General features: G+C 53.6%; 2 protein-coding genes across 7 annotated transcripts in view; both read left to right on the forward strand.

The window, feature by feature from the left end:
- EDA2R (ectodysplasin A2 receptor) overlaps window positions 1-26762 on the forward strand; it is a 311154-nt gene that overhangs the window by 59488 nt on the left and 224904 nt on the right. The gene's annotated exons all lie outside the window — the stretch shown is intronic.
- The window catches only part of OPHN1 (oligophrenin 1), a 69263-nt gene that overhangs the window by 14616 nt on the left and 27885 nt on the right, over window positions 1-26762 (forward strand). For 2 of the 6 annotated variants that reach the window (XM_075513277.1, XM_075513278.1), the window contains exons 2-9: window positions 5279-5456; window positions 6415-6510; window positions 10786-10847; window positions 13279-13350; window positions 22370-22471; window positions 23488-23598; window positions 24303-24407; window positions 25418-25547. In XM_075513277.1, coding sequence (XP_075369392.1) covers window positions 5279-5456; window positions 6415-6510; window positions 10786-10847; window positions 13279-13350; window positions 22370-22471; window positions 23488-23598; window positions 24303-24407; window positions 25418-25547 — 856 coding nt within the window. Of the gene's footprint in view, window positions 1-5278; window positions 5457-6414; window positions 6511-10785; window positions 10848-13278; window positions 13351-22369; window positions 22472-23487; window positions 23599-24302; window positions 24408-25417; window positions 25548-26762 lie in introns of those variants that run through there. The other 4 variants (XM_075513282.1, XM_075513280.1, XM_075513279.1 and 1 more) reach the window with 3 other exon arrangements.

The following is a 26762-nucleotide window of genomic DNA, read 5'->3' on the forward strand; positions in this document are numbered from 1 at the left end:
ACAGCTCCGAGCAGAATGCGGCCCCTTGACCAAACACTTTGTGTGTTGGCTCGTAAAGCTTTGCTGCAAGTACAGAGAATCCCCTGGAAGCGGCGGGTCGGGTGCCGCGTCCAGAACCCCATCTCCGGGTGGCAGCGTGGATGAACTGCGTCTCCTTCATGATGCAACTCCCTGGGAAATTCTTCAGTGGGAGTTGGTAACAATGGGCACATTCTTTTCCCTTCAGGGATCGCAGCCCTCTCTTGCGTGCTGGAGGAAAAATGGTATTTCTCGTGTTCTGCATGTCCCGTTGCTCAGCTCTCCATGAGGAAGTAGAAGATGTTCCATAGTGACCAAGCATTGGGAAGAAATTTAGGTGCATCCTCAGCTGCTGTGCATCAGGGTCTTGCAACATTCCCCTGAAAAACTGGATTTCCAGAGTTCAGTTCCTAACCCTAAAAGTTTTCCTTGGCTTAAAATGCTCTTATTTAAATACAGAATGAACTTTTATTGTCTTTTGTTTGTCTGCTTATTTGAGAGGAAAAAAAAAAAAAGTGTGTGGCTGGTTTTGATATTTCTGTTTTCAAGTTGGAGGAAAGCAAAATACAAAAATGGAGCTCCTCCTTACGTTCCATCTGTTTATTTGCATTGCCATAGCTCAAAATCATTTTGGGTTTTCTGTATGGATTGCTGAAGCCGTCGGGAAGTTGCTCCGTGCAGGACACCTCCGCGCTGCGGTCTGTGGGCCTGGCAGGCGCGGACGCTTAGGAGCGGCTTGTTCCCCACGGTAGTCTCTGCTGGCTGCTCTTCCCCTAACTGCCCAGGCATCCGCGCAGGCAGGGAGACCAGTTAAAGTTGCTTCTCGCCTTCCAGCGTGGGCAGGGGCATCCCGTCCCCTTCCCGGGGACAGGACGGGGACGCTGTAGCCCCATCCCGGTTCAGCTGTCCGTGCCTCGCTGTGTCTGCGCTCGGTTGGAGTCAAATTAAACACTGCGTTTCCTCTAGAAATGTCACTGGCCGATGATTGCCATGGTGATGAGGTGTGGGGGTTTTTTGTTGTTTGTTTGGTTGGGTTTTTTTCTCCTTAATTTGCAGTGCGATATTCAGGGAGCAGAGCGGGACTGGGGATTAGCCAAAGACCTGCTGAGCCCGCTGCCCGTTCGGCCCCGGGGCTCCTGGAGGAGCGGCGATTCTCCCCTGGCTGCGTCCTAGGGAGAAGCAGAGGCGGTCCTGGCTTTACCAACTGCTGCACGGCTAACAGATGTAAAATAATCGGGTCAGTGAGGGGATATTTAGGTACGAATGACCTGTGTGAGGGTACTGGCAGTCTGGTCCTGGCAGATGTGAAGTCTATGCTCTGCGCCTGCTCTTCTACACAGTAGGAGGGGTTTTGTTGTTTTTTAAAGTGTTTATTTCTGAAAATCTTGCTGCTTTCTCTCTGCATCTCTGTTACGCCCGGCGTCACGTTGTGTTCCTGCGGTGTTAGATGAGGCACTCCGAGCACAGCCCTCCTTCTCCGGTGCACGGAGATCCTGGTGGTCCCTGTAGCTGTCGCCAGCGGGTGGGCACTGGCACTTCTGTTCCCGTGTACTCAGGGTTGTGCTTTCCTCTCTTGACAAGAGAGGACCATTGCAATCACACCGACAGAAACTCAGATAGGTGTGACCCTCCTCTGAGGAGTGCAAAGCTCATTGAAGACGTGCATCTGTGACATCTCGAGCATCGCAGACCCTCGAGCAGCACCGCCGTGCTCCGTTCTGCAGCCCCATCTACTCTTCCCGCTGGCAGTGCGAGGTGTGCCCGGGGCTGCATCCCCCCGAGGGGTCTGTCCTGCGGCAATGGTTTCCTTCTATTTTAAATTCTAAGCGCTGGGGGGGGGGAAGCAGCACCACAACCTGTTTTAGGGCTCCTGGTTGTAATCCGTGCTTTTTCAGAGGCCGGTGGCTTTTGCAAAGGTTTTTTTTGTTTGTAGTCTTTGGTTACCTGTGGTGGCTGTGAAAGGTTGAAATGAGAATCCCCACTAGGTCGTTGCTGAGCTGTGGGGCACATCCTTCAATAGCTGCAGTTTCTGGAGATGTGTTTATATATACATAAATACAACCAGAAAGTTCTTTGTGTACCTCCTAAGAGTCGTGCGCTGTAGCTGGCACTCCTTCCCTCCCTCCGGCCAGGCGCAGCTTGGCTGGGGTTATTCTGTGCAGAGAGATGGGACTTTATTTTTACTAGAAGAGTAAATTATTGTGACTGCAAACTGTGGAAGCTGGCATCGCTTACTGAGCACTATTAAGGAAGAGGAGTCCTAGAGGATTCCTGATCGAATTCATTTTGGTGCATTTCCAGGGAAACGGGCTGAGCCGTACCAAGAGCAGGCAGGGTCCTTTGGGGCCGTCGGGCGGTGGTGAGGCTTTGCGTGCTCTTTGTGGTGATATCCCTGGCTTGGAAGCACAGCGTTCTTCCTCAGCCACGGCCCGGCTCTCCGCACGCCTTCCCGGCGCTGCATGAGCAGGGCAGACCCTGCCGCCGCCTCTCTCCCGCCCGCACCCTCTCCCTGCTGCCAGGCTTCGGGTGTGCAAAGCGGGGGGCATTGGCAGCTGTGTGTTTGTATCGGTGGGGGGGAACTTCCGAGTGTCTGTTAAAACGAGGGAGAATATGGGCTTATCTCTCCCCGCGTGGAGATGTAGCCCTGTTTTTCCGCACAGCCGATCTCTTCCTGCCCAGCTCCAGCTGCTGGCCGCAGTGGCCCCTTCCTGCTGTCGAGCCGCTTTCCTGTGGCCGTGGCTCATCCCTTTCTCCCCAGCCCCGGTGTCACCACGCCACCGTTCGGGTGCCACCGAGGGAATGGGTGACTTCCACAAGTATCTGTGGGTGGGGATGCTCTGCATCGGGCCCTGGTGCTGTCCTGGCTGCTGGCCCCCGCAGGGACACAGCCCCCGGGCGCGAGCATCCTCTGTTCCCTCGGCGGCCATGGTGCCAGTGGGCGCCGCTGCGGTGGGGTCAGCTGCCAGAGTCACCCTGGGTTAATTTCCCAAGAAACACCCCATCATTATAACATCACCCGTCATACCACAGCAGTACCCGATGCTGTCCGTCCTGCGTGTATGTATAGGATTTGTCAGAAGCTGGTGTTCAGCCAAGGCTCCGTACGTGTACGAGGACAAGTCACGTTGGTCCGTAGGAGTCTGGTTTCCATTAAACGCTCCTCAGGAGCCACGCCAGGCGTTCGCAGCACTGGCTGTCCCTGCGTCTTGTCCACTCCTTTCCTAACCCTAAATCTTCCACAGTTGTTTTGCTACGGTGGGGTCTGCGCACGGTCCAGCCGGCTGCCCCGGCCACCCCAGGGGCGTCCTCGGCGGCTGTCACCTCGGCGTGGGACGGCGGGGATGGCTGTCCGCCTTCAGGTGCCGTTAGCTCCGGGCAGCGGGGTGGCACGTCGGGGTGAATGGCCATGGTCACTGCTCAGGGCTTCCTACACCCGGCTTTGCTGAAGGTGAGGGTGAGGATGGCTCCCCAAAATGAAAAACATTCCTTGTCCCAAGCAAAACCAAACAGCGCTGAACTAATTAAGGGGCGCTCATTTTTTTTTTCACTGTTAAGCTAATGTAAGATGTGGTTTATAGCACGTCCACCTGGATTTCCTTCAGCTAGAAAACTGGCAAATAAACTTTCAGGCCAGACAACGTTTTGAAAGGAAAATGTAACTTAAATCAGCTTATACTGTTTCTTTTTTTTCTGGTTAAAATATATTGTGTTTGGCTTTTTCAAACCCTTCTCTGCTATTGCTCTACCCCCTGTTTCTATAAAAACCAAAAAGGCAAGCAGCTTGCCAAGGACCATTTCTCCGATGCTGGGGCTAAATGCGGTGCTGACACACGTGATGGAAAAACGCTGCACGCGAATCCTCCATCCCCGCGGGCGCCCGGAGTGGGATTTGCGTGTGCAGCCGTGCTCCCGGCTCCCGGGGACGCACGCAGCCGGAGCTGGCCGGTGCCTCCTCGCCTGCACCCCGGCCAGCGCACGTGGAGGGGCTCGGACGGGGTGCGGGAGGGTGGGATGCGATGAGCCGCCTCGGGTGCCGCTGCCTTTCGGAGGGGCTGCTCAGGGACCCGGCGCTGGGTCAGGATGGGTGTTCAGATGGCGTGATTGAAGTTCACCCCCTAATAAACGTGGTCAAGGGGCGAGGAGCGGCCGGGCGGGGGCCGTCAGCAGCGTCCGGGGAAGACGACGAGGGTTTGCAGGAGGACAAACAAAGATTCCCCTGAGCGACAACTGAATGAGAGCCTCCGGCCCCAGCCTGAAGCGAACGCTGCGGGGACTGAGAGTGAATTATTTGCTGAGGTTTTCCATCAAATCAATGACATCATTCTGTGCTGGAGTTCACCCATTTACGCGCTCCAGCCCCCCGGCAGCTGTGCTTAAATAGCGACATTCAGGCCTGAATCTGCCCATTCAGGAGCGAAGGTTTGACCGTCGGAGGAAACTGCTGAACGAGGCTTTTGAGGGGAAAGCGGGGACTGCGTGCGCTTCGAGGCCGAGCTCCTCCCCGGGCTGGGGACCTGGCTGTCCCCACGTGCCGCGGTGGCTCGGGGCCCTTGGGGAGGGCCGGGGAGCCCCGGGGTGCTCCTGGCCCAGGGACGGGGAAAGCAGAGCAGTCTGGGGACCTGCCGGGATCCCACGCGGGCCACTTGATTTCTTTTCTTAACGTCCAATTCAGTGGTTTCCAATTTTTCTCTCCCCTTCGTAGCAGTGTTTCGGAAAACTCCATGTTTGCCACCGTGGTGATAAGTTCTTTTGTCACTGAGTCCCCAGATCACCATTTCCTTAAGGCTAGAAACGCAGGGATAGCCTATACTGTGCAGACACAAGTCCTCACTAACTCACGCCTCATTTTTGGCCATTATTTCCCCCCGGATTTTAACAACTGATGCCAAAAGTGATTGTGCTTGTCTTATTTTTTTAAACAAACAGCCAAATTAAAAAACCCACCCACGTACGCAGCGTTGCTCTGTCGCGGCAGTCTTTCCCGGGTTTGGCAAAGCAGGGGTGTGTGAGCTGGGTGCGCGTTACCGTCGGTGCCCTCACATCTTCCACGCTTGCCGCTTCCTGAATTTCAGAAAGCGCCGTCTCCGGTGCACCCCCCCAGGGGAGTCCAGCCTGGGGCTGTGCCTATAGCTGGAGTCCAAAATTAGGGAAAATAGCAACATAAATCAAAGTATAAAATTATTCCTTTGCTTTTGTTTTATTGTCTACATCCTATTCCCTGAGGTCAGGGAAGTTCAGCCTCCTCCTGTTTGTATCTCAGGTATTTGCTGTTGGAGAAAGACTAACCCCCCAAAAAGCGTGTAGCTGTGTGCAGGAAGGTGCGGTTGATGCGGGGCTGTCGGATCCATCGCGTGGCCCTCTTGTGCTCTGCCGGCGGGAGAAGGGCTCGGTCTCTGCTGCGGTGAAGCGTTCCCTGGGGCTGTCACAGCTGTCGCTAGGTGGGCGGGGGATTTTGGCGCTGGGTCTGCTGCGTCCTCGCCGCCCCGTCCCGGCTGCAGCTCCTCTGCCAGTGTCAGCAGACACCTTCGCAACAGCGGAGCCCCTGACGAAGCTGTGAAGCAGCCGCACAGGATGCGAGGACACAAAGGATCCTTTTGGCTAGAAACTTCTCTGGAAAGTCCAAAAATAATTTGGGCTGAGCTACCAAGCACCATCAGGAAGCGTCGTTGCTTCGGGACTGAGCGGTTTTTCACCGGCGGGCCAGGAGCGGGTCCCAGGGCCATCTGCAGACGCTCTGCTGGCGCAGCTTGAGCCCCCCGGCTCACTGCGCTCAGCTGCAGCGCTGTCGTCCTTCTCTTAGGGCCTGTTTGTGCCTGTGACCCCCTGAAGAGGGGCAGTTATTTTGGGTCCTATCTTTTTCCCCACGTTCATTTTCCGACTCGACGGATTTTTCTCCCGTATAATGAAAAAATTACTTTGAACAGTGGGAAGCCTGTCTGACAGCCTCCGTGCTCCGAGGAGCTGCGCGGATGCCCGCGTGGCACCGGGGGTATCTCCTCCTCTGAAAACGTTCCTGCGGCGGTGGTGAATGCTGCACTTGAAGCTGCCTGTTTTGTGCTGGAGGGGAAACGTGTCCGTGCCTCTTCCTGTGCGTAGCAGGACAGGAGGCCATTGATCGGCTGCTTGTACGATTCGGTGCCTCCATTAGTATTGCAGAAGCATGTTCAACACCACTGAGAGAGAAAAAGAAAACAAAACAAAACAAATGCTCTCTGCAGCCTCTAATGGTTATTAATGTTACAGCATTTCCTGAAGTGCTTAAATTCATGATGCCTGTGGATTTTTCTAACCACCTCACTATGTTTTTGTTCCATTCAGGCTAAATTTCTAAGACTTGCTGCTCCTGTATATAACAGTTGCAAAAATACACAGCCTTATTGCTCTGTCCTTTTCCAGGTTACTCATCGGCAGTACAGAAATTCTCCCAGACTTTGCAGTCCTTTCAGTTCGACTTTATTGGTGACACACTGACGGATGATGAGATTAATATTGGTAAGTTTTCCTCTTTTTGATGCAAACTTTCAGTGACTGAGAGAGTCTCTCCTTCTCTAGGAATTTGCCTGCACTCACGGGTTTTAAACAGCATCAGGAGCCGGGTTCCATAGCGTATTTTACAAAGTTGAACTTTCACGGGTGGAGTTTCACATTCCCAATTCAGCGGATAATTTGCAGAGGTTTTCCGCAGCTCCAGCCCTGCTCCGTGCTGCCAGGCGCTGGGGAGGATGGTGGCACGGCACTGGCCTCCCAGCAAGTCCCTTCCCAGTGCCACAGGTAGACTGGGAGCAGGCGTGGCCCAGAGCTTTGGGGTATCTCCCCATCCAGGTGGGCGCTGCTCCTAAAGCTGCCTTTGCTCGGCAGAGAATGCGTTACAAAAACAAAGCTGCCCTGCGCTGCCCTGAAAAGGGACCAGGCTGCAAACTGCCGGGAAGAACGAATCGCTGGATGCGTCGTATGGCAAATAATCGCCAGTCTCTGCCTTCGCGGAAGGGAAGCCTCCGGCACGCATGTCGTACTACTCCCCGCACGTCTGTTTCAGGATTAGCAATCCTGAAGCCGTTTTACGTCCCTGCTAGCCCGGTGCAAACGTGCAGGTTACACAGCTGCCAGCTGCACCCAGGGAGCTAAAACAAATGGCCTAAGTGCCCTAAACCCAGCGCTTTGCAAATTAGTCCTGCTCTTGGCTTAGCTAGCGCTGTTGAACGGCCCGTGCAGGGGCCTGGGTGCTGTGGTGGTGGCAGTGGTGGCAGCGGGTGGGAGGGACGGAGGAGGTCCTCCAGCCCCCGAGGGTCTGACCCTGGCCCATGGGGCAAAACCCTGGGGGCACCTGCCTGGGCTGAGGGGATGGGGTTGCCCGAGGCGGGGGGCGCAGGGCGTTAGCCAGGCTGCTCCTGGGGGCCGAAGGTTGGAGAAAAAAAAAGAAGAAGAAGAAAAAAAAAGCTTTTGTCAGGCTGTTGTTGAAGAGTGGCTGCAAGTGTGACATTGCTGATGTCAGGTCTCTCGGCCATCGCTGAAAGGGGAAGGAAGTAAGGCCTGTTCTTTGGCTTGTTTTATTTAAAGCAATTTAAAGCAGACTGCAGCTTACCCTTTAAAATCTGATTTCCTTTATGGAAAGTCTCTAGGTGAAACGCACTGGAAATGAGTCAGCCTCCAAATCTAATGGCAATAGAGGTGCTGAATTTCCAAACACATCAGAATAAGGGAGGAGAAAACATTGCCTTATAAATGCCCCTCCTGGGAGCAGAGGGATCTGAAGCAAACAGCCGCCCAAGGAAAGGAGCGTCCCTCCTCTAGGCTGGAAGGGACAAAGCGCCGATGTCCCGTGCCCCTGCGCTGCCTCTCCGCCTGCCTCCGCGCGCTGGTCGCGGGAGGGGAGCGGAGCCCACCGGCGGCGAGCCGGTGCGCGGGGCTGCGGCGCTCGGCGGGCAAGGAAGACCGCTGGAAATGGCAGAGGTTGAATGGGGGGATCGTGGGCGGAGGAGAGCAAGAAGAGATCACGGCAAATGTAAAACACTCCGTGGCGAAACGAGCGCGTTTCCCTTCTTCTGTTTTTCTTGGGGCATATTTCTTTCGCTTTGTCAAGACGAGTTCCCTGGTTTCCCTGTATGAAAAAGCCCGTGCTGTGTTCCTCCTCCTGCACCAAACCCTGCAGTGCTTGCTGGGGCTGAGCCGCTTTGCAAGGCTCCCTTATTCCTGAAACAGCAGCAGGGCGTTGACATCTCCGTAGCAGCTTCCATCTCCTGCAAGGATGCCAGAGATCTGCGTGGGAGCGTAGGAGCTCATTTGATGTGCAGGATATGGGAATGAAGCAAAACATTCACAAGCACTTCTTATCGTACTTCAGGGAACATGTTTGATCTGCAAATATAGCTAATGGCGCATTTCTTTCTTTTTATGTAGGCAGAGAGCAGGCTGACACCCCTGCACGTCAGGTGGTGGCTTTGAACGCTGCAAGTGTGAGTCAGGACACAGGCGCTGGGTTGATGTTGTCTGTCGTGAGCAGCGCTTTGCCCCGGGAACGTTAATAATTACAGACGCACCCATGTTACACAGCGGCTGCGGTCCCTCCACCGGTCACCTGCACGGGACCCGACTCAGCAGCTCCGTCAGAGATGAACGGAGCAATGCAATCAGACGGCGTGTTCCTCTCTCCCAGGCACAGGAACCTGAAATCCTCTGTTTTTAAGCAGCTGACGTTCCTGGCATGCTTCTGGCCGCGGCCAGCTGAGTCACTCCCGGCAGTTCCCAGGTGTGGCTCGGCAGGCAGCGGTTGCAGGCAGCCTCCCTGCTCTGCTCTGCGAGGGTTTGCAAGCGTTGACCCAGGCCGGTAGCGCAGGTCCGCCCCGGTGCTCCTGGACACCGCTGGTCTGGCAGCAGGGTGTAGCCCGAGCCACGTGCTTGTGGTGCAAGGACAAATTCAGTGGGTTGCTCTGCGACTGCGGCCAGGAAATGTGTACCTGGACTCTTCCTGTGGAGCAGGACAGACAGACATCTAGTGAAAGTTTTAGGCACTGACATTTTCCCTGTAAGTTCAGGGCTGGATTCTCTTTCTCCCCGTGATAATTCCTTTCCTGGCTCGGGCTCCCGGTGTCTGTGCACACTTCAGATTTCATATCGTCCTGAGTAACCACAGTGAAAGTCAGCGTGTCAGCCCTGTGGTCAAGCGTAATAAACTATTAGGACATTGCATGTGCCGGCCTCTGAAGCCCTCGCTCTGGAAGAGAACTCAGAAGTTACTGACTCATCAAGAAGGTTATGTTTTGATGATGCCAGCTGAGGGACTGTGTCACGAGGCTGTGGTTTTTCCCTTTTGTGTCTGTCTCAGCAACTGCAGAGTGAATCCTCTAGCACGGGAAGCTCCTACTTGCTGGCTGTGCAGCAGCATTATGGCTGGGTTTTAGCAGAAGGACAGGTACTTCTCCTAAGGTACCGGCTGTGGATGAGGGGAGAGGGCCCTCAGCTTGCAGATAGAGCACAAATCATCCTCTCCCCTTATCTGTGGGATGAGCTGTTGCTGTACGTGCCTCGCTATACGACTGCTTTGTTTCCTCGTGTTACCCTTGCAAGCCAGGCGTGCCGGAGCTCTGGATGCCGCCCGCTCGAGAGCTCTGGGGTCAGCCAGGTGCTCGCGAGATTCTTTGGTTCATTCTCAGACAGTCTTTAAATTGCTCAGCAGTGGTCAAGTGCCTCCGCGTGCTTTGCAGGGAGTGCAGGGTCTGAACCGCAAGCACAGGAGCTCCGGTGGGTTTTACGAAGCAAGCCGTTCTGTGCTTCATGCACGGCAGTGCAAGGGTGAGCGCGAGGCCCGCAGGACCCGTCCCCAGCGCTGCTCCGAGCAGGGCGCTGCTCCCGCAGCTGGAAGGTGATGAGCGGCACTGAGGGAACCTGGGAATCCCAGGTAATTCCCAGGTACGCTGGGGCAATCGGCTTATTCCCCGCGGGCGTTCAGCACACAGCCACGCTGTGTGTGTCGGCCGGTTTGCCCAGCCTTGTCTTACAGCCTCCCGGAGAACTGAGGCTTTTGCAGTGCTCCTCCTTTCAGTGCTCTTAGTGCTCTGCTGGTGAGAGAGGTTTTCTCCCCTGCTACAAATTCAGCCCCTTCCCGTGTTCTCCTTCGGTGGGCAGGGAGAAGGGCCGAGTGTTCCCCCTTGGTGATCACCCTGGTGGTGTGGGGAGACTCAACTGCTCCTACCTAGTCTCTTTTTTCCCCAGGCTATATAAACCTTGTTGTTCCAGTTTGTTAAAGGAAAGGTTTTGTATTACTTTTGTTGTAGTTGGACTCCAAGAAAAGTGCTGATCAATGAGATCTTTTTGTTTAATTTTTAACATTTTGGGGAGTGGTGTCGATGTCTGTGACCGTTTCTACACCTGCTGCCTTTCCTTCGTAGGTACACGGACTTTGTGCTTCTTGTCGCTGAACGTAGTCTTTGTCATTCAGGGCTGTTTTCATTTTACGGACTTGTCTCGATCCTAGAAAGCACCTGCAGCTCTTCCCAGCTCGGGCAGAGGTGCCGGGCCCGTTCCGGCACTGCCGGCAGCCGTCCAGGCAGGACAGGCAGCCCCATGCAGCGTGTAAATAAATACCCCTCGTGGCCAGCCTTTACCTATGGCCTTGCCTAACTCAGTTTCTGCCAAAAGGGGCCACCTCTTCTCTGTTTTTTGGCAAGCCCTTAGACAGCGATGCTGGGCTAGATTCGGGCACCCCGGCGTGTGTCCCATGCTCCGGAGCCCCATCCGAGCTCCACTGACCAGCCTTTTCTTTTCTTACAGCTGAGTCCTTTAAGGAGTTTGCAGAGCTGCTCCAAGAGGTAGAGCTGGAGAGGTCCATGATGGTAAGATGGTCTGAACTGTGCTCTGGTAATTACTGCCTCGTCGCAATGTTTAAACGCTAAATCACAGCCAAACGGCACCACATACCTTGGTGTGAAGTTTCCCACCGGAGGGAAGCTGGGAGCCCTGGGATGTCGTGCTCTGTACCATGTCTGGTCCACAGTGCCATCGCCGCGGGCCCTGAGCACCGAAGGGGAGGTGCTGGGTGGGGGAGAGGTTGTCCCATGCCAGCGTCCGAAACCTCTCCCGCGTGCCAGGCAGTCGTGGAGCCCCAGTGCCACTGGGCTCGCTCCAGGCGTCCCGCCGTCTGCAGCAGGTTTGCTCTGTGGAGCCGGGTATGTCTTAGCTGGTAACAAGCTGGTTTTGCGGTGAAAGGACATGTTAAAGAATAAGAAGCGAGATGTATTTTTTAGCTTCGTTTTTGCTTCGTGGAGCACGTGGGTCCGCCTGTGCCCCTGCCCTTGCCGGCACAGCTCCCGCAGGGCGTGCGCTGCCTTCGGTCTCCCGCTGCGTTGTGCCCTCCGCCTCTCCAGAGCTCCTCCAGAGCGAGTGTTGGCTTCCCGTTTCACTCCTAATTCCAGGAAAAACACGAAGGTTAGGCTCGGTAGAGAGCTTTTGCAGCATGCCAGGAATGTTCTGCTTGGCTCCGCTTTCCTCTGCCTCGTGCAGCAGCGAGAGCTGGTGCCAGGCTGCTGGCTGGGCCAGCGCCGCAGGGGTGGCTGTGCCGGCGGGACGCCACCGACCGCCCCGTGGGTCCGCAGGCAGGCAGGGAACGGGAGGAAACCAGTAAGAGGCTGGAGGAAAGCAGTAAGGTATTTCTTTATTAATTACATCCCTGGTACAATGGCTCCTTTGGCAGTGGGTAGGCGGGTGGAAGGGATCATTTCAGGGATCATGGATGCTTTTAGGGATGCTGTCCAACTTTTCTAAATCTTTTTTTTGCCCTCCACTTATAGGACCAGTCCTTTACAGTAGCTCACCCAAAAGGTTTCACACTCTCACCATGTTGATCAGCTGTAAATTACCTGGAAGGGCTATGGCAGTGTAGTCTCGTATCCCCTTCTCTTCCCTTCTCCCTTCTCTGGAGCTCGGGAGACAGTAGAAGTGGGGACGGGAAGAGACAGCAGGTTGTGTCCCAGTGCCAGGGGGGAGCTGGAGCCAGTGGTACAAACTGGGGTGAGTTTGCCTGTGGATTCATGGAGAGGATGTTCCAGGAAAGCGTCTTTCAGACATCTGACAGGCCTGGAAGAGGCACAGGCAGGCTTTCCTTTTTCCCTAGCTGTTACTGTTATTCTCTCGCTGTGACAGATAACCTGCTGTCATTCCTCTTCTGGCTGGATCTCAGGAGAAGGAAAGTCCGTCATTTATTTGAGAGCCGTGCTGTTAGAGCCATCAAGCCCAGCACTGTCTGTGGTGAGAAATGCCAGACCATGAGAAAGCCACGGCAGGGAGCCAGCCCCAGCTCTGCCTTCTGCTCGCGTGAGCTCGGGGCCTTCATCACGCCTTCTCTGAGAAGCAGCTCCTGCCCATCGCGGCCTTGCCGAGCTCTTACGGGTTGTTTAGCGTTGGAAAACAGCTCGTTTCAGGACTGCGGCAGCCGCTTCCTGGCAGCGCGCTCGCCGGCATGAGCATCTGCTGCGTTCAGTGGGAGATGCTAGCAACTCGGCACGTCCCTGCCGCTGGGGTCTTACTCGCCCGTCTCAGCTTTGCACGGAAGACGGGGTGGGTGCTGTCGTGGAAAGCAGGGCTGGCGCAGTGGTGAGCCCGGGTGGCAGGAGGGACTGCGGGCAGGTTGTCCGGAGCAGAGGAGCCGGCGGCGGCGGCAGAGGGGAAGCAGCTGCAGCAGCAGCACGTCTTCCCTCCCCTTCCCTCCCCTTCGAGCAGGCAGGGCGGCTCGCTGCGGGCAGGGACCCAGCTGAGCTGACAAGTAAGTAGCAGTCTCCAGTGAGCTTTGAGAATATATTTGTTCTGTTTTGTGCTTCTCGGAGAGATAAACAAACAACCTTGCCTCCTGGGGCTGCTCCTAGTTAGGGCTCGCGCAGCAGCCAGCGTACTTTGAACATCAGTTCTCTCGGCCCTTCCCATGTCTGATAGGGACAGCGGTTCTCTTAAAACAGGAGGGGTGGCAGGTGCCGTCGCTGACGGGATTGTCCTGCCTGAGCGCAGCCTGTGGCACGGGGCTGGGGGAAGCCCGTCTGTCACTTACTGAATGTCCCCGAGGCCTCGTGTGCCGTGGTTGGGGTCTTCTGTGTGTTACAGCTGGGGAACCGTGGATACAGATGGGTTAAGTGACTTCACCTACGGACAGAGAACAAGTTTGCAAGTCAGACATTAAAATCTAAGAGTTCTTGCCTTCTAGCCCCGTTCAGCCTCTGTTTAGGAGAAAATGAATCTGTGTCCTGTAATTAAACTGTTTCTTTCTCTGTGCTGTAGGTACAAAACGCTAGTGATTTGCTGATCAAACCTTTGGAAAACTTTCGGAAGGAGCAAATAGGGTTCACCAAGGTAAGGCTTGATGGTTCTTTTGTTTTAAATTTAAACAGATGTGTTTTCTATTACTACATTTGAATTCAGTTTTTCCTCCTGTTTCTTTTTTTGTTGTTTTTAAAAAGTAGACAATTGTTGTACTATGTTTTGACTTTGTGCTTTCAGAAACTTCCCCATCTAATGCTGGCTTTCAGCTGCTGGCGCAAGACAGTCCGTGCTGTGACTTTTAGTCTGATTTTTCAATCATAAGAGGCTCCAAAACCTTTTCCTGAATTCTTTGGGTTCTCTTCTGGCCAGATTCCAGCACAGTCTCCATCCTGAGTGAGGAGTGCTTGTTTCAACCGGTGGTCAGGAGATACTCCTTGCTTCTTTCCCTCTTCTCCCCTTTGTTCATTCAGTGCTACTGAGAATAAAATACTTTCCATTGATAAGCATGTGTTAGAGCGGGAGGGAGAAGGAGCAGCAGAGGCCGGCAGTCCGAACGTGATTATAGCCATAGGGCTTTTGTTATGAAATATTTAAATAAAGCATCTAATGAGTCTTTCAGATGAACCAAACTTTTAAAGAAACAAACTATAAAAAGCAAATCCTGCACATGTTGAGCAGAAAAGATAATTTTTCCCTTGTCTGCTATCAAGGAGTCCAGGTTCCACGTTACTCGGCGGCAGCTTGAAATGGGGCTGGCTCTGAACCAGCTCAGAAATGGAGATGTTTTGGAGAACACTTGGGGCTTGGATTCAGCCCAGCCCATCTGGAGCCTTTGACGTTTAATAAATACAGGATTTGAGAAACCATACTTGGTCACCATCCTGCCCTTCAGAATCCCCCTGTACAACTGTGCGTGTAGAACGCCTCGCGGAGAAGCCGCAGCAGCGTGAGCATGGCGAAGGCGGCAGCGGTGGCCATCGGTCTCGTGCTGGCAAAGCGGCCTGCGCTTCCCTGCCGGGCGCGGGGGAAAGCCTCCTCGCCTCCTCGCCGGCGGGTTTTGCAGCAGGGCCTCTGTGTTATAAGCACCAGGGCTGAGAGAAAACTCCCTCCTGATTGATCTGTCTGCATTAGTAGGGCCAGCACATATTTAGAAAAGAGTCATGGGGAAGGAGTCATGGGGACAAGGTCAAGCTTATTTTCCCCTCTGTGTTTATGGAACACTTGAGTCAAGAGGGCAATGGTCTGCAAATGTTAAGATGACAGTATTAAAGTGTCCTTCAGGCAGTTTTCTTCTCGGGTAGCCCTTAGGTGTGTGAGGATTATTTTGTCTACAGCCCGGAGCTCTTTCTGCTCCGAGAGCCGTGCCGCCTCCCACCCGCGGGTCCCGTACCCTGCCTCCTGCTCCGGAGCTGGCCGGTGCCCGGCTGGCAGGCACGTGTCTCGGCACGGTCGGTGCCGTAGCCCCGGCAGCGGGGAGCTCTCAGAGCTGACGCAGACTCACCTGGCAGCTTACAGCCCTTCCTCGGTCCCTGCGGACGGGCAGGGTGCTCCGGGGGGAGGCGTCAGGCGGTGACCGTGGTGGGACGCCGTTCAGAAGCAGTTAAGGGAGGTGGCGGAGGGTGGGGATTCGTCGCAGGTGGCTTGGAGGTCTTTGCGCTTTGGCTTTGGTTTTTGTTTCTGATGAGGAACACGAACTGCAAAGGTGTCGGGGGCACCTCGGTGAGAAGGGGCTCTGCCGCGGCTCAGCAGAAGCGCTCGCGCGCAGGAGCTCGCAGGGGAGCGCTCTGCACCCCGCTGCGTTTGCAGGCGCGCCCGCGCCGACGGGGTGCACGGGGAGATAACGCGTTCTCCGACAACAGCCTGCGGCCTCCAGTGGGCGCGAGTTTCGGAGCGAGCCCCAGCCCGCTCCAGATCCTCGCCCTCACCTCTGACGCTCGCCGCTGGCCCGGGTGCCGCGGGGCTGCGTCCTCTGGGTATCTCCTCGGGCACAAAGCCTTCCTTCACTTGCCAGCCTGCGGAGCTCCTCCGGGTCATTCGCATCCCTCAGCAGAAGGCGTGAAATACAAATGAGGACTCCTCACAATGGTGCTCTGTCGGCGAGGGGTCCCTCTCCATTTCTGCTGTGCCTTCACTGACTGGCATCACCCGAGTAGATCCTTCCTGATTTACACCATGGGGAGAGAGGCCGGGGCCAGGCTGTGGAGCAGACCAGAGACATGACACAGAGAATTTGTGCCCTCTGCTTTCGTTTCCCATATTTTGGCAGAGTCGCCTTCTGTGAGATGTTTTCTGTTCTCTTTGCGAGATGCTGAAGCCAGATAGGAAGAGCCTTTGAATTGGGTCTTTGTGATGGCTCTGGCTGGAGAGCAGCCAGTCAGTCTGACTGAGACATCTGAGTCTGCATTAACCCGTTTTCCCGGGGATGAATGGAGTCTCCTCGGTCAGATGGCGAGCTCCCACACAGGGGAGCCCCCGGGGCGTCACTAGGACCCGCCGCGGCCGCCCCTCTCCAGCCACCTTCCCCTGCTAGCCGCAGACCCGTGGGATCGTCGCTTTTCCCGTGACTTGTTGGTAAATGTTTGTATGTGTGGACATCAAGAATAAAAGCGGAGGATCCGGGATCCCCTGAGCTGACCCATTTCTCAGCCCTGGCCACGGAACCTTATTCTGCTCGAAAGCTAAAGAGCCAGTGAGAGTTCGTGGCTGGGGGTGCAGCACCGATTTGGGGAGCGTGTGAAGGAACCAACGTAATCGAGACTGCTGCGAGCGCTGGCAAGGGCACGGACGTATCGGGGAGGCGCAGGCATCGCTTAAGGGAGAGAGCGTGTGGGTGATCTGTTTTTTCATTTCATGTTAGACCGTGTTGATGGAGGCTAGACCGCGTGCTCGGTCCACGCGGGCTATGAACTCGGTGGATTTTGTGCCGTGTGCCGTCTCTGTTCGGCAGAAGCTCTTTGCGTCCCAGGCGTGCCTGGTGAAGCCGTGCCCGACCGCGAGGTTTGCAGATGAGCAGAGGAGTGTGTGGGGCTGTGGAGGTCTTGAGTAGCAGGGGAAGGAGGGGTAATTCACGAGCGTGCTCCCTGCAGGTGGGAACGGGAAGGAGGATGGTAGGACCGGTTGTGGCCTGAAGCCCCGAATGAGCACGGTGTGACTTGGCGCACGTTCCTCTTGGTCTACAGAGCTGCGCGGCAGAGCGACGCGTGTCCTTTGCAGCAGATGCAGCTCCGCGGCAGCCCGAGGAAAGCCCCTCCTCGCCCTCTCGCAGGACAGACCCCTCGGCGTGGCGGGGCTGGGGCTGAGCTCGGGGCGCTGCCGCGGGGCCCCGCGAGGGTCCCTCCCTGCCGGCAGCCTCCCGGCAAAGCCCTCGGCTTTCAGCTCGCGCGCTGTGGGCGAGCTCTGATCTGGGGCTGGGGTACTTCGCTAAGAGCCTTGCTGCAGTCATTAAGTTTAGGAGGATTTGAATAGAAAAAAAGTTTCATTCCAATTCCACTTGGAAGAAGACAGCTTTTTTTAAAAAAAAAAAAAAAAAAAAAAAAAAGAAAACACAAAGCAAAACAAAAAAGTCAGAGGGGAAAAACTTGTTTGGACTCATTGTAAGCTGCAGGAGGAATGTTTACTATGCTCTGGGATGCTGAATAAATGCAGTGTTTTTCAAAAAGTTCTTACATAGGAGATAACGTGTGTTCCTAAAAGCACTTAGTTAATTCTGTTATTAATATTTCATTAACAATAATTTTAAAAGCAAGGGAGGACAGTAACTTCTACTTGCTTTCGTCTCTGTCCGAGCAAGATCTAAGGAGCATTTGAGAGAATGCAGTGGGTGAGGGAAAAAGAGCAGGTTAAATTGAGTGTGGTTTTACAGAAATGCTCTTTCTACACCCCTCAACAGCATTTTACATTTTAGAAATGATCTTTTTTTGTATTAACTGCTGATACATCATAAAAATTAGTTAAACTCAGGCATGAAGTATTTTTTTCCATATGAACATATTTCTCTTTCTCCCGTTTCTTCCCTCCGCCGCTTGCCAGATGAGGCTGCAAGCCGAAGCAGAACCTGCCGCCCATCTCGCGCCTTCAGCTCCTCTCCAGCAACAGCTTGCGATTTCCCCAAACTGGTCTGGGGTTTGAATTTATTCAGTGCTGTCTTCTTTATCGAGCGATGGTGAACACATCAGCGTTTGTGTTCGTTACTGGGCGTCCGTGCCATGAGTGCAGTAGCTCTGCTGCAATTTCAGCAGGATTATTGTTGCCTTCCTCAAAACGGGGCATACTGGGGTGGGAAATGCAGCAGAAGCGGATTCATTTAATATTTACAGGCTTTCAACTTGTGGGGTTTCCCAGGCTTTGCTCAGAGCCACATGGCAGCTTTGCTCTGAGGAGGAGCAGGGACGACAGGGACGTGCGGGCAGGGGCAGGCAGGGGGGAGCCCGGGAGCACCCGGCGCCGGCTGCGTGCCCGTCTCCCGTTCGTGGCCGGCTGCACATCCCGCTGGGTGCTGATCCTCCACCCGCACCCCTGCAGGTGTGTTCGGAGGTGGAGGCTCCCGGCAGGCAAAGTGTGTTTCATTTCGTTTTGTTTTTCTTTAAGAAGAAGAGAAGTAGCCACAGGAGCTGGGCTGGGCTCCTCACTTGCAGCTCACTCTGCCTCTTCTCGGATGGGAATTTCAGAGGATCCTCATTAGCAACTAATGGTTCAGGGAGAGTTCTGGCAAGTCCGTTTGCCCTTTCCCCCCAGTCCTCGGCTGCTCCACCTCTCGCTGGAGCTGGAACTGAGCGCCTGCCGAGGGGCTCCGGCTTTGCCCCGCTCCCGGCAGCAGCAGCCGCTGTGCGGGGCAGGACCCCGCGCGGGCAGGGCTAGCCGAAGCTGCCGGTGGATTGACCGCTGGACTGGGCAGCCTGCACTTTTCCGAGAACTCCCGCTCATTTCTGGTTAAAGCAGCATCTGCTGAAGCTTAGAGAGCGAAAGCTTAGACTCTGCTGAAGCTGAAGCAGAAGCTTAGACTCTGCCTGCATAAGCTGAAGCTTAGACTCTGCCTGCATTCAGGTGAAATCGGCTCGGTTTCTCTTGGTGAGCAAATTCATGAAAGTTGGGGGGCTTCTTGGACTTGGCAAATCTTGATGGGAAGGCAATGCTGTCCTTTGCTGAATATTCATGAGCAACTAATTTGTGCTCATGTTTCCAGATTGTGCTTCAGTCTGGGTGGTTTTTTTGTGTCGTTTTTTTGTCTTGGCTTGCTCTGTTCAGCAGCCAACAAGCTGTTAGAAGCCTTGGCTTGACAATCAGGAGGGATTTGTAGTTCATCCTTCTGCTTTTCAGTTATATGTTAATTAGCCAGAGTGGGAAATGATTGGCAAGCCCTCTTTTAGTGGCCAAAACCGCCGTTCTGCGCTGCGCTCCTTTCTGCACAGCAGCAGTTCTGCAGGAGCGAGCTGTGCTCCACGCACTGGTGTCCATCTCGGCCGTCACTCCCGATCCCCTCAATCCCCGGGGAGAGCTCGGCGCTCGCACCCCCGGCGCGGCCGCGTGCCCCTGCCTGCCCGCGGGCGCTGGCAGAGGAGGAGGCACTCCCTGAAGGAGTTGCTGTCTGGCCTCCGAGCTCCTGCTGCAGAAAAAGCTCTTCCATTGCTCCCCCAGGCTTTCTCTTTCTTCTCACCTCTCTTTTCCGCTGCAGAGATGACCCTCTGCCACAGGACGGGCCGCGTCTTCCCGTGGGGCACTGCCTGTGCGAGCTGGTGGCAAGGCTACTGCGTGAGTCCCGGTTTGTGGTCTCCCTGTGGCTGCAGGCTCGTGTTCTTGTGGCCACCTGCGTGGGCACCACGGTCACGCACAGCTCGTGGTCTCCCCCCATGGGCTCACGTTCCTGTGGCCGTCTGCACGGGCACCACGGCCACCCACAGCGACATCACCTCTCCTGGGGACGAGATGCTCACCTCACCGGGAGCCATGCGCTCCCAGGCTGCTGCATCCAGAGGCACGTCCGCTGCCCTGCCTGCGGGCTCTGCCGTGCCCGGCCGAGCAGCCCCAGGCCCCGGTGGGCAGCTGCTCCCTGCTCCCTCGCCCCGCGCTTTCCCGCAGCTCCTGGGGCAGCCGAGCAGCCGCCCAGCCGGAGAGCGGATGGTGGAGGGCAGGAGAGGTTGGTCCTTGCTCCGGGCTGGAGCGTGGCTGCCGTCCCTTGTGGCCGCTCCACCGGGGTGAGGGATGGCCGAGTCACCCTACGCGTGCCGCTCGCCGGCGTGGAGAGGCAGGACAGGACGCCGGGAGCAGCGCCTCGAGCGCAGGAGCACGCTTCAGCCCCTCGCCCGCTGCACCTTCAGCCGCTCGCCCGCGGGTGCCCTAAGGAGCGGGGCTGGCACCGTCCCTTGCTGTGCTGAGAGACCACCTCTGCATACCACCTCCGTGGGGATAGCTGGGCGCTTGTTGGTTGGGTTCGGAGCTAGCTTTCCATCACCGGGGGGTTTTGGGACCTGCTGCCAGCGTGGCCATCCTCTCTGAGATGCGAGAAGCCGGCAGCAGGCGAGGCGTGAGCCGCAGACCCGCGGCGCTGCGTTGGCCGCCAGTGCTCTCGGGGCAGCTGTGCTTCGCTGCACTTCTGCGGCCTTGGGGTTTGGTGACTCCTCGTTACAGAAATGAAAACAAGCCTAGGTTCCTGGCTGCGTTAGATGTGGCATCTGATGGCACAGACAGACAATCCAGAAATGTGACCTTACAGACACGGTAATCGGGGCTTCGCAAACGCTTTGCTTCTCTGGGTTTGGATTTACTTATCGGGGATGTTAGTCACGAGGGCGGTGTTTTGTTTTGACAGTCCTTCCTGGCATCGGCTCCGCAGCTGCAGTGCTGCTTAAATTAGGTTTCACCCTCGGAGGAGACTCTGCTCCTCTGGATTTGATATGGATCTCTCTTTATTCTGAGGTATGCATTTGCTAACGTGGAGGTACAGTATCCCTGATATTGCAGAGGATGATACCAGAAGATACAGTTCCCTTCAGGGATCGTGTAATTGCAGCTCTCTGTAGGGCAGTAGGTGTAATTACTGGGGTAAAAAGGTTTGCTGGTCTAAGCCTGCCCTGCTCCAGACAGCTAAATATAAGCAGGTATATTCGAGTTGATGCCTCTGCATTTTTCCATGGTAATTGTGCTTTCTCAATAGCAATGTGCAAGGATTAGAGAAACGACTCTTGTGCGTGAGAAATCCTTTTCGTAGGAAGGCAGCTGGCAGGAACGCTTGTCTGCCCTTTGTCTGAGGTGCCTCCAAGGAACCGGTGTCCGCCAACACGAGCCTAGGTGCGGATGGCAAGCTGCTCCTCCAGCAAAGGCCGAGGTGGCTACTGCCAGGAGATCTGACCCAGCCGTTCAGTGTGAGCGCCTTTGCCCTTCCCTGACAGACGCTACCCACGATGGGTGACGTGGGGAGCTGTGCAAGCTTCGTGTGCTCCAGTAAACAACCTACGAGTGTCTCCCTGTGGGTGCCCACCAGAAAATAACCTGTCTTCTTCCAGAGGCAAGACGGCAGTGGCCGCTCTGAGCAAGGGGCTGAGAAGAAAGCAGACAGTTAGGCGGGGGCTAACCGTGCTGAGCCGAAGTAGCACTTTTGGGAGCCCCCCGGCGTCCCGCTGTGTAGGACATCCCGTTAGACTGAACAGTCCGTGCAAGTGGAATGGGGAAGCAAAACTTCATGGCAGGAGAACTGCCTGAAGAAAGAGAAAGGACTTTATTTAGGAAATGTAGCTTCAAACTTTGCAGACACTGCTGAATTCATGAGGAAAATAACTGATCTCAGCCAGTCTGGCAGAGTCCGTCTGCTCTGTTTCGTGGTGGCATTGGTGTGCGTTTGCTTATTCATGAATTTCTGAATGGGGCAAGAGAACAGCATTGCAGAGCTTCTAGGGATAACTGTTGAAAGATACCAGTAATTCCACAGGAGGTTGAGATTTCCTAACCCTGCTTTCTACTTTCATGAGCTTTCAAAAGCTAGACAGAGGATTTGAGCATCCTATACATACCCTGTAGTATGTATACACTAGCCCTCAGCTACTTGGACCTGGCATTGAGGCTGCTGCCTGGCTGGAATTTCCTTATTTTAGCAATTTAAGTGCCTCTCAGCAATCACCGATGGCTCAGTTACCATCTGATGTGGGTATTTGTCAACCTGGCTTCTACTCAAGGTTGTCTCCCGATTGCCACAGTCCTCTGTGGTTTCGCAGTCGTTGTAAGGCATAAGCAAACAGCCGGGTCCTCAGCTCAGCTTCTCTCTGGGCTTCGTTCTCAAGTGTCTCGTTTTGCTCTCGTTCTAGCTGTTTGCCCTTTCAGGTTTGTCAGTGTAAATAACTCTTTTTGTTATAGTCATGCCCTCACAAAGTCATTCTTAACAAATCAGTCCACGCTTTGTGTTTGCATGCCTGTGGCAGGCACGTTTGAGATCTGCACCAGGGCAGTAAGAACCAGACCATCATCACCTTCCAGGAGGTGAAGTCTTCACAGGGTGTACCCCAGGGTGGGCTTGTGTAAGCTTTGACTGCAAGGTTCCTCATCTCTCTTTCCAGCACTGCTAATAAAGTAGACCATGACTTCCCTCCCACGTATCACCCTTCTTGTCTTCTGCTTTCATTCTGATACTTTTCAGAAACACGTGATAAAAGCTTCAAAACAGAAAATTGCCACACTCTTCGCAAATCTTTTCTTATCCCAGACGTGTCTCTGACATTGAAGTATTTGCCCAGTTGTTTCCGAACTATGTGAACAGCACATTAGCAAATGGCAAATGGGTTTTTGATGTATTAGTATGTCTCAAATTTACTTGATATTGAAGAGATTGAGAGGGGAACAATACCTCATCGGTGGGGCTTTTGCCACCACGCTAACATGACAAAATACTTCAAGTGCCTGTGCGACAAAGTATTGCCAGAGCTCGGTCTTGAGTCGTAACTAAATCCAGTGTAGGCAACAGACTGTGAAAGCAGAGCACATGGAAAGTGGCCTCCTGTTCTGGTTGGGTCGACCAGAATTCTTCCATGGGAATACTGAATTGCACAGAAGATCTTGGCGTTGTTGCATGTTCTCATCTGGAAAATGCCAATAACTGGTTCTGCTTCAACTCTTGCATCTACAGGAAAGAAAGAAAAAGTTTGAGAAGGATGGGGAGAAGTTTTATTCTATGCTGGATCGCCATTTGCATTTGTCTTCCAAAAAGAAGGAATCCCAATTACAGGAGGTGAGTATGGAGTTTTCTTCAGAGTTGGGTCCAGAAGCAACACCACCAGCTGCTCGTCTTAAAAAAGGGGGAGAAATCATCCCTTTCAGTAGCCAGTTGAAATAAATCTACCTAAAGCCTAGATTCTCTGGATGAGACCAGGGAAATCGAGATCGTAGTTCTCCTTAGTGTGTTGAACGGTAGCAGTGGCTTTATGCATTGTCATCGCTTGTTCTCACCCCTAGAGTACAGGGTAGTGACCGGTTATACTGGCACAGCTGGGGACTGGCCACCCTTTCACCTGGCTTGGGGAACTGACCTGGCTGAAAAATAACTGGTTATTACTATTTTTGCCAGCATAGTTTCCCGCCCAGCTCTGGCGTTTGCAGGGGTAGTTGTGGCAGCCGGCCCGCGGTGGCAGCGAGCAGCAGGCAGAGGAGCGGGTGCCCCTTCCAGCTGCTGCGGCTGCCAAACGTGTTGCAACAAGAATGGAAAGCCCCAGCTCTTCCAGCCCGCATCAGAGTAGCTGGATCAAATCAAATCTGTCAAACCAGTTGTCAGATCAACCTACGTGCATCTTTGCAAGGCAAAATTTGGGTAAGCCGCGGTAACATGGCATGCCACGTTGTCCTACCTGGTGCCGCAGCTCTGGAATTGCTGGTTTCGGTCGCAGCTGGAGTCAGGTGAGGGGATCATGACGGTGGCCTCGTCCTCACCGGTGCAGGGCTGCGGGTGGAGAACGAGCTTATGCTAAAATAACAAATACGCTTCGGGAAAGCCTTGTCCTTGCAGAGTGGGGTGAGGTTCTGGATCCATAAACGAAAGGGAGCCAGAAAAGGGCAGACCTGGGAAGAATGGCCCTTGCTGCAGTCTTCTGGTTCTGTGCACAGTGTTCAAAACCTGGGCCGGACACCTTTGGCAGGCTTTTTCTTAAGTGAGGACAGAACTATTTGTGGGCTGACAGACTAATGCTAGTCAAATATTGTCAAGCTAGTTGTCATGTATTTTCTTTTTTCACCTCTCCCTCTTTCTTCCAGGCTGACCTTCAGGTTGACAAAGAGAGACACAATTTCTTTGAGTCCTCCCTCGAGTATGTGTACCAGATCCAGGAAGTACAAGAAAGCAAGAAATTCAGTATTGTTGAACCGGTAGGAGCTTCCTTGTCTTTCAGGCCTTGTTGTTTGATGCTCAGATAGGCTGACAGTCACAGGAAGGGATGAGTTACCAGGTTGGATTCAGTCCTGGGGAGCCTTGTGGTGGAGCAGGAGTTAACCTTGCATGCTTGGATTGCTGCGGCTTAACAGCCCTGGTGGTGTTTGCTGGAGCACCGTGAAGCTGCAGACTTGTTTCTCATGTCTGTAAGTCGATCCTGAGGAACAGGCTGGTAGCTAGAGGTCTCGTTATGAATTATCTTGGACATGTTGTGTTTCGTAAGCATTAGCTCTCTTTGTCTGGTCCAGTTACCTGTCACGGCACAGGCTGCGGTGGTACCAGCTCGTGGCTGTGTACAGGGACCCTGCCCTGGGTGGGTGGCTCTGCCCCGGTGCCAGACGCGGTTGAGCGTAGGATCACGTACGTCTTGTGGACAAGCAATCTGCAGATCTGCTCTTGTTCTCCCAGCAGGGTCTTTCATTGTGGGTGTGTTTTATTAAGACAGATGCGTGGGTGGTAGACCTGGGCTTTAGGGACATTGCGGTGGATAAGTCATACTAAGACTTGCATCACTCCAAAATTGTAAGAAAAAAAAAAAAATTTGTGTATGCAATTTCTGAAACCCTGCTTCCTGTCTCTCTCTCCTCTGATTAGAAATACAGAAGAGAAGTTTAATCTGTGTCCTTTCCCTCCTTTGCAGGTGCTGGCTTTTCTCCACAGCCTCTTTACTTACAACAACCTGACAGTGGAGCTCACGCAGGATTTCCTCCCTTATAAACAGCAGCTTCAGCTCAGCCTGCAGAATGTGAGTTCCTGCCCAGCTGAAGTATTTTTTGCATGTGACTTCTCATTTGTATTTAAACGCCTCTGGTGGCAAGGCTTTTCCATGCAAAACACTGTCCATGTTTGCGTTGTGGGAGGTGCAGATAAAGTTATTTCCTTCTCAGTTCACGTGTATTTTCTCCTCTCCTGCACAAGAGAGCCTGCAGGTGCTATTACAGTGTTTTTCTCTGTCTAGAAGGGGCTATTGCAATAGTATCATTTAACCTTGTGCATAAACAAGCCTGAGAATTTCTTCCAATTTCATGAGATCGAAATTGTACACGTCTTCTAAAAAGGCCTCCAATCTTGATCTTAGTGGTATTGCCTTACTACATGCTTTGGTCAGCTCCTCAGCTGGCAGAGTACACTCATGGGGTAAAGTATCTGTGTCCTGTTTCTTTTATCCTTGGTCTTTTCATGCCTTGAAAATACACATTCTTTATCCTTCTGTCTCCCATGGAACAACAGCCATAAATCTGTGCCAAGCTGAGTTCGCTGCTGGCTCGTTAATTGGTCTAAGTGGTGTTCCATAAAAATGCCTTGATTTTGAACCCCGTGTTGACGTGACTCCTTAAAAATGATTTCATGCCAAGCAGTGTAGCATAATCTTTTGAGGAATCAACACCTCGGTTTTGTAAGAGACTACGCCTGTTACCTAAACAATGGTGCAAAGAGGAGTTCAGGTGCTTCCTTCTGCTCCACCTAGCCTTAAAATGTGCGAAGTTTCTTTTATTGAAAGAAGAGGTGTCCTCCCAGTCATGACTCCTCAACACCATTTCCATGTACGGTATGTTAAACCTTGTCTCTCCAATCATCTTTAAGAGTTGTTCTTGTAGCTGGAGTTGTCATGTGAATTTGTGAAGTGCCTTCCGCATTTTGTACATTGGGGAGTGATTCATTTCTGCCAGAGCACCTAAAAAATTTGACCGGGAATACCTGAAGCTCCCTCTTTGCTCACATTCAAATGTACTTCTTTTTGTTTTCTCTTAACAGACAAGGAATCATTTTTCCAGCACGCGGGAGGAGCTGGAAGACCTGAAGAAGAGGATGAAGGAAGCCCCCCTAACCTGCAAGCTACCTGGGCAGCCGACCATTGAGGGCTATCTGTACACTCAGGAGAAATGTAATGGCTTTTATATGCACCTGAATGCCTTAAAGACCGTGTAAGCCTGGGCTGCCCTGCTCGTAGCCCCGCTGCGTGGGCTGCGCTCAGCTCCCGTGCCGAGGCCAGCTTTAGTCGCGGCGGCGCTGTGGGCTGTGCTGCGCGGGGCGTCACCGCCTGCCAGTGCCCAGGGTGCCCAGGGCATCACCGTCGGCGTGAGCTGCCAGCTTTCTCAGCAGCGGCACAGAGCTTTCTTCGGGTTACATGAGCCGTGTAAGCACGGAGCTAATTGCCCTGCGCTCAAATTAGATGAGATTTATGACTCTCTTGTAGTGCTGGAGAGACCAGGAGCTCTGGCAGATTGCACCTTGGCTGTGTTTTATCAGAACGAATCTGGTGTCCTGCCCAGCTTCGCTCTCGCAGCGTCTCTGAGGGCATCTGAGCACGGCTGAGGTGTTAACCGGCGATGAGAGTTAAGCTGCTGAGAGCGAAACTTGTGATTCTGTGTAGAATCGAATCAAACCAAATTCAGTCTTTTACAAATTTTCGCTGTAGCTTTCCATGGCCATGCAAGCATGAACGCTCAGGGGACAAAAGCCTGTATGCAGAGCTGTGGCCTCTGAGTCGACAGACAACTTGCTTTGTGAGCAGTTAATTTTCGGATTATATATACAAAGGTATTTATACATATATTTGTATGTATGTTTATCCTGCTTTTAAAAGAAAACACTTAGACATAATTTTAGGCCACAAATGTTGCATGTTCCGGCATGCCAATGACTGTTTGCTGCCTCTATTTATGTTTCCCCTATAAATCGAGTATGAAGAGAGTTGTACCGCCTGACAACTGCAACTTAAAAAAAAATACAGAAAAAATATCAGTTGAAGTATTTAATATAAAGGGGTTCAGGTAAGACAGCAAAGAAAAGTGACAATAAATCTAGTATGATATAAATAGGAACTTTAGAGCGTTTTAAAGATGCTGTTGTCTTTACTGCCAAGTTTTCATCAACAGGAAAAAATAGTGGTGTCTATGTGAAACAAGCATTCAAGACACGTAGGATCCTGCCAGCGTAGGTCTTGGCTGGACTTGGCCAGGCCAGCCTGGCTCGCGACCAGAGTCCCACAAACGCCCTTTCACCAGCAGCGTTTTGGGAGGGCACTGGAGGCGGCTGCCGCCCCGCGCGCCTCTCCTCCTCCTCCTCCTCCTCCTCCTCCTCTCCTCTCCTCTCCTTC

Source organism: Mycteria americana, chromosome 10, assembly GCF_035582795.1.
Source record: "Mycteria americana isolate JAX WOST 10 ecotype Jacksonville Zoo and Gardens chromosome 10, USCA_MyAme_1.0, whole genome shotgun sequence".
Classification (NCBI taxonomy): Eukaryota; Metazoa; Chordata; class Aves; order Ciconiiformes; family Ciconiidae; genus Mycteria; species Mycteria americana.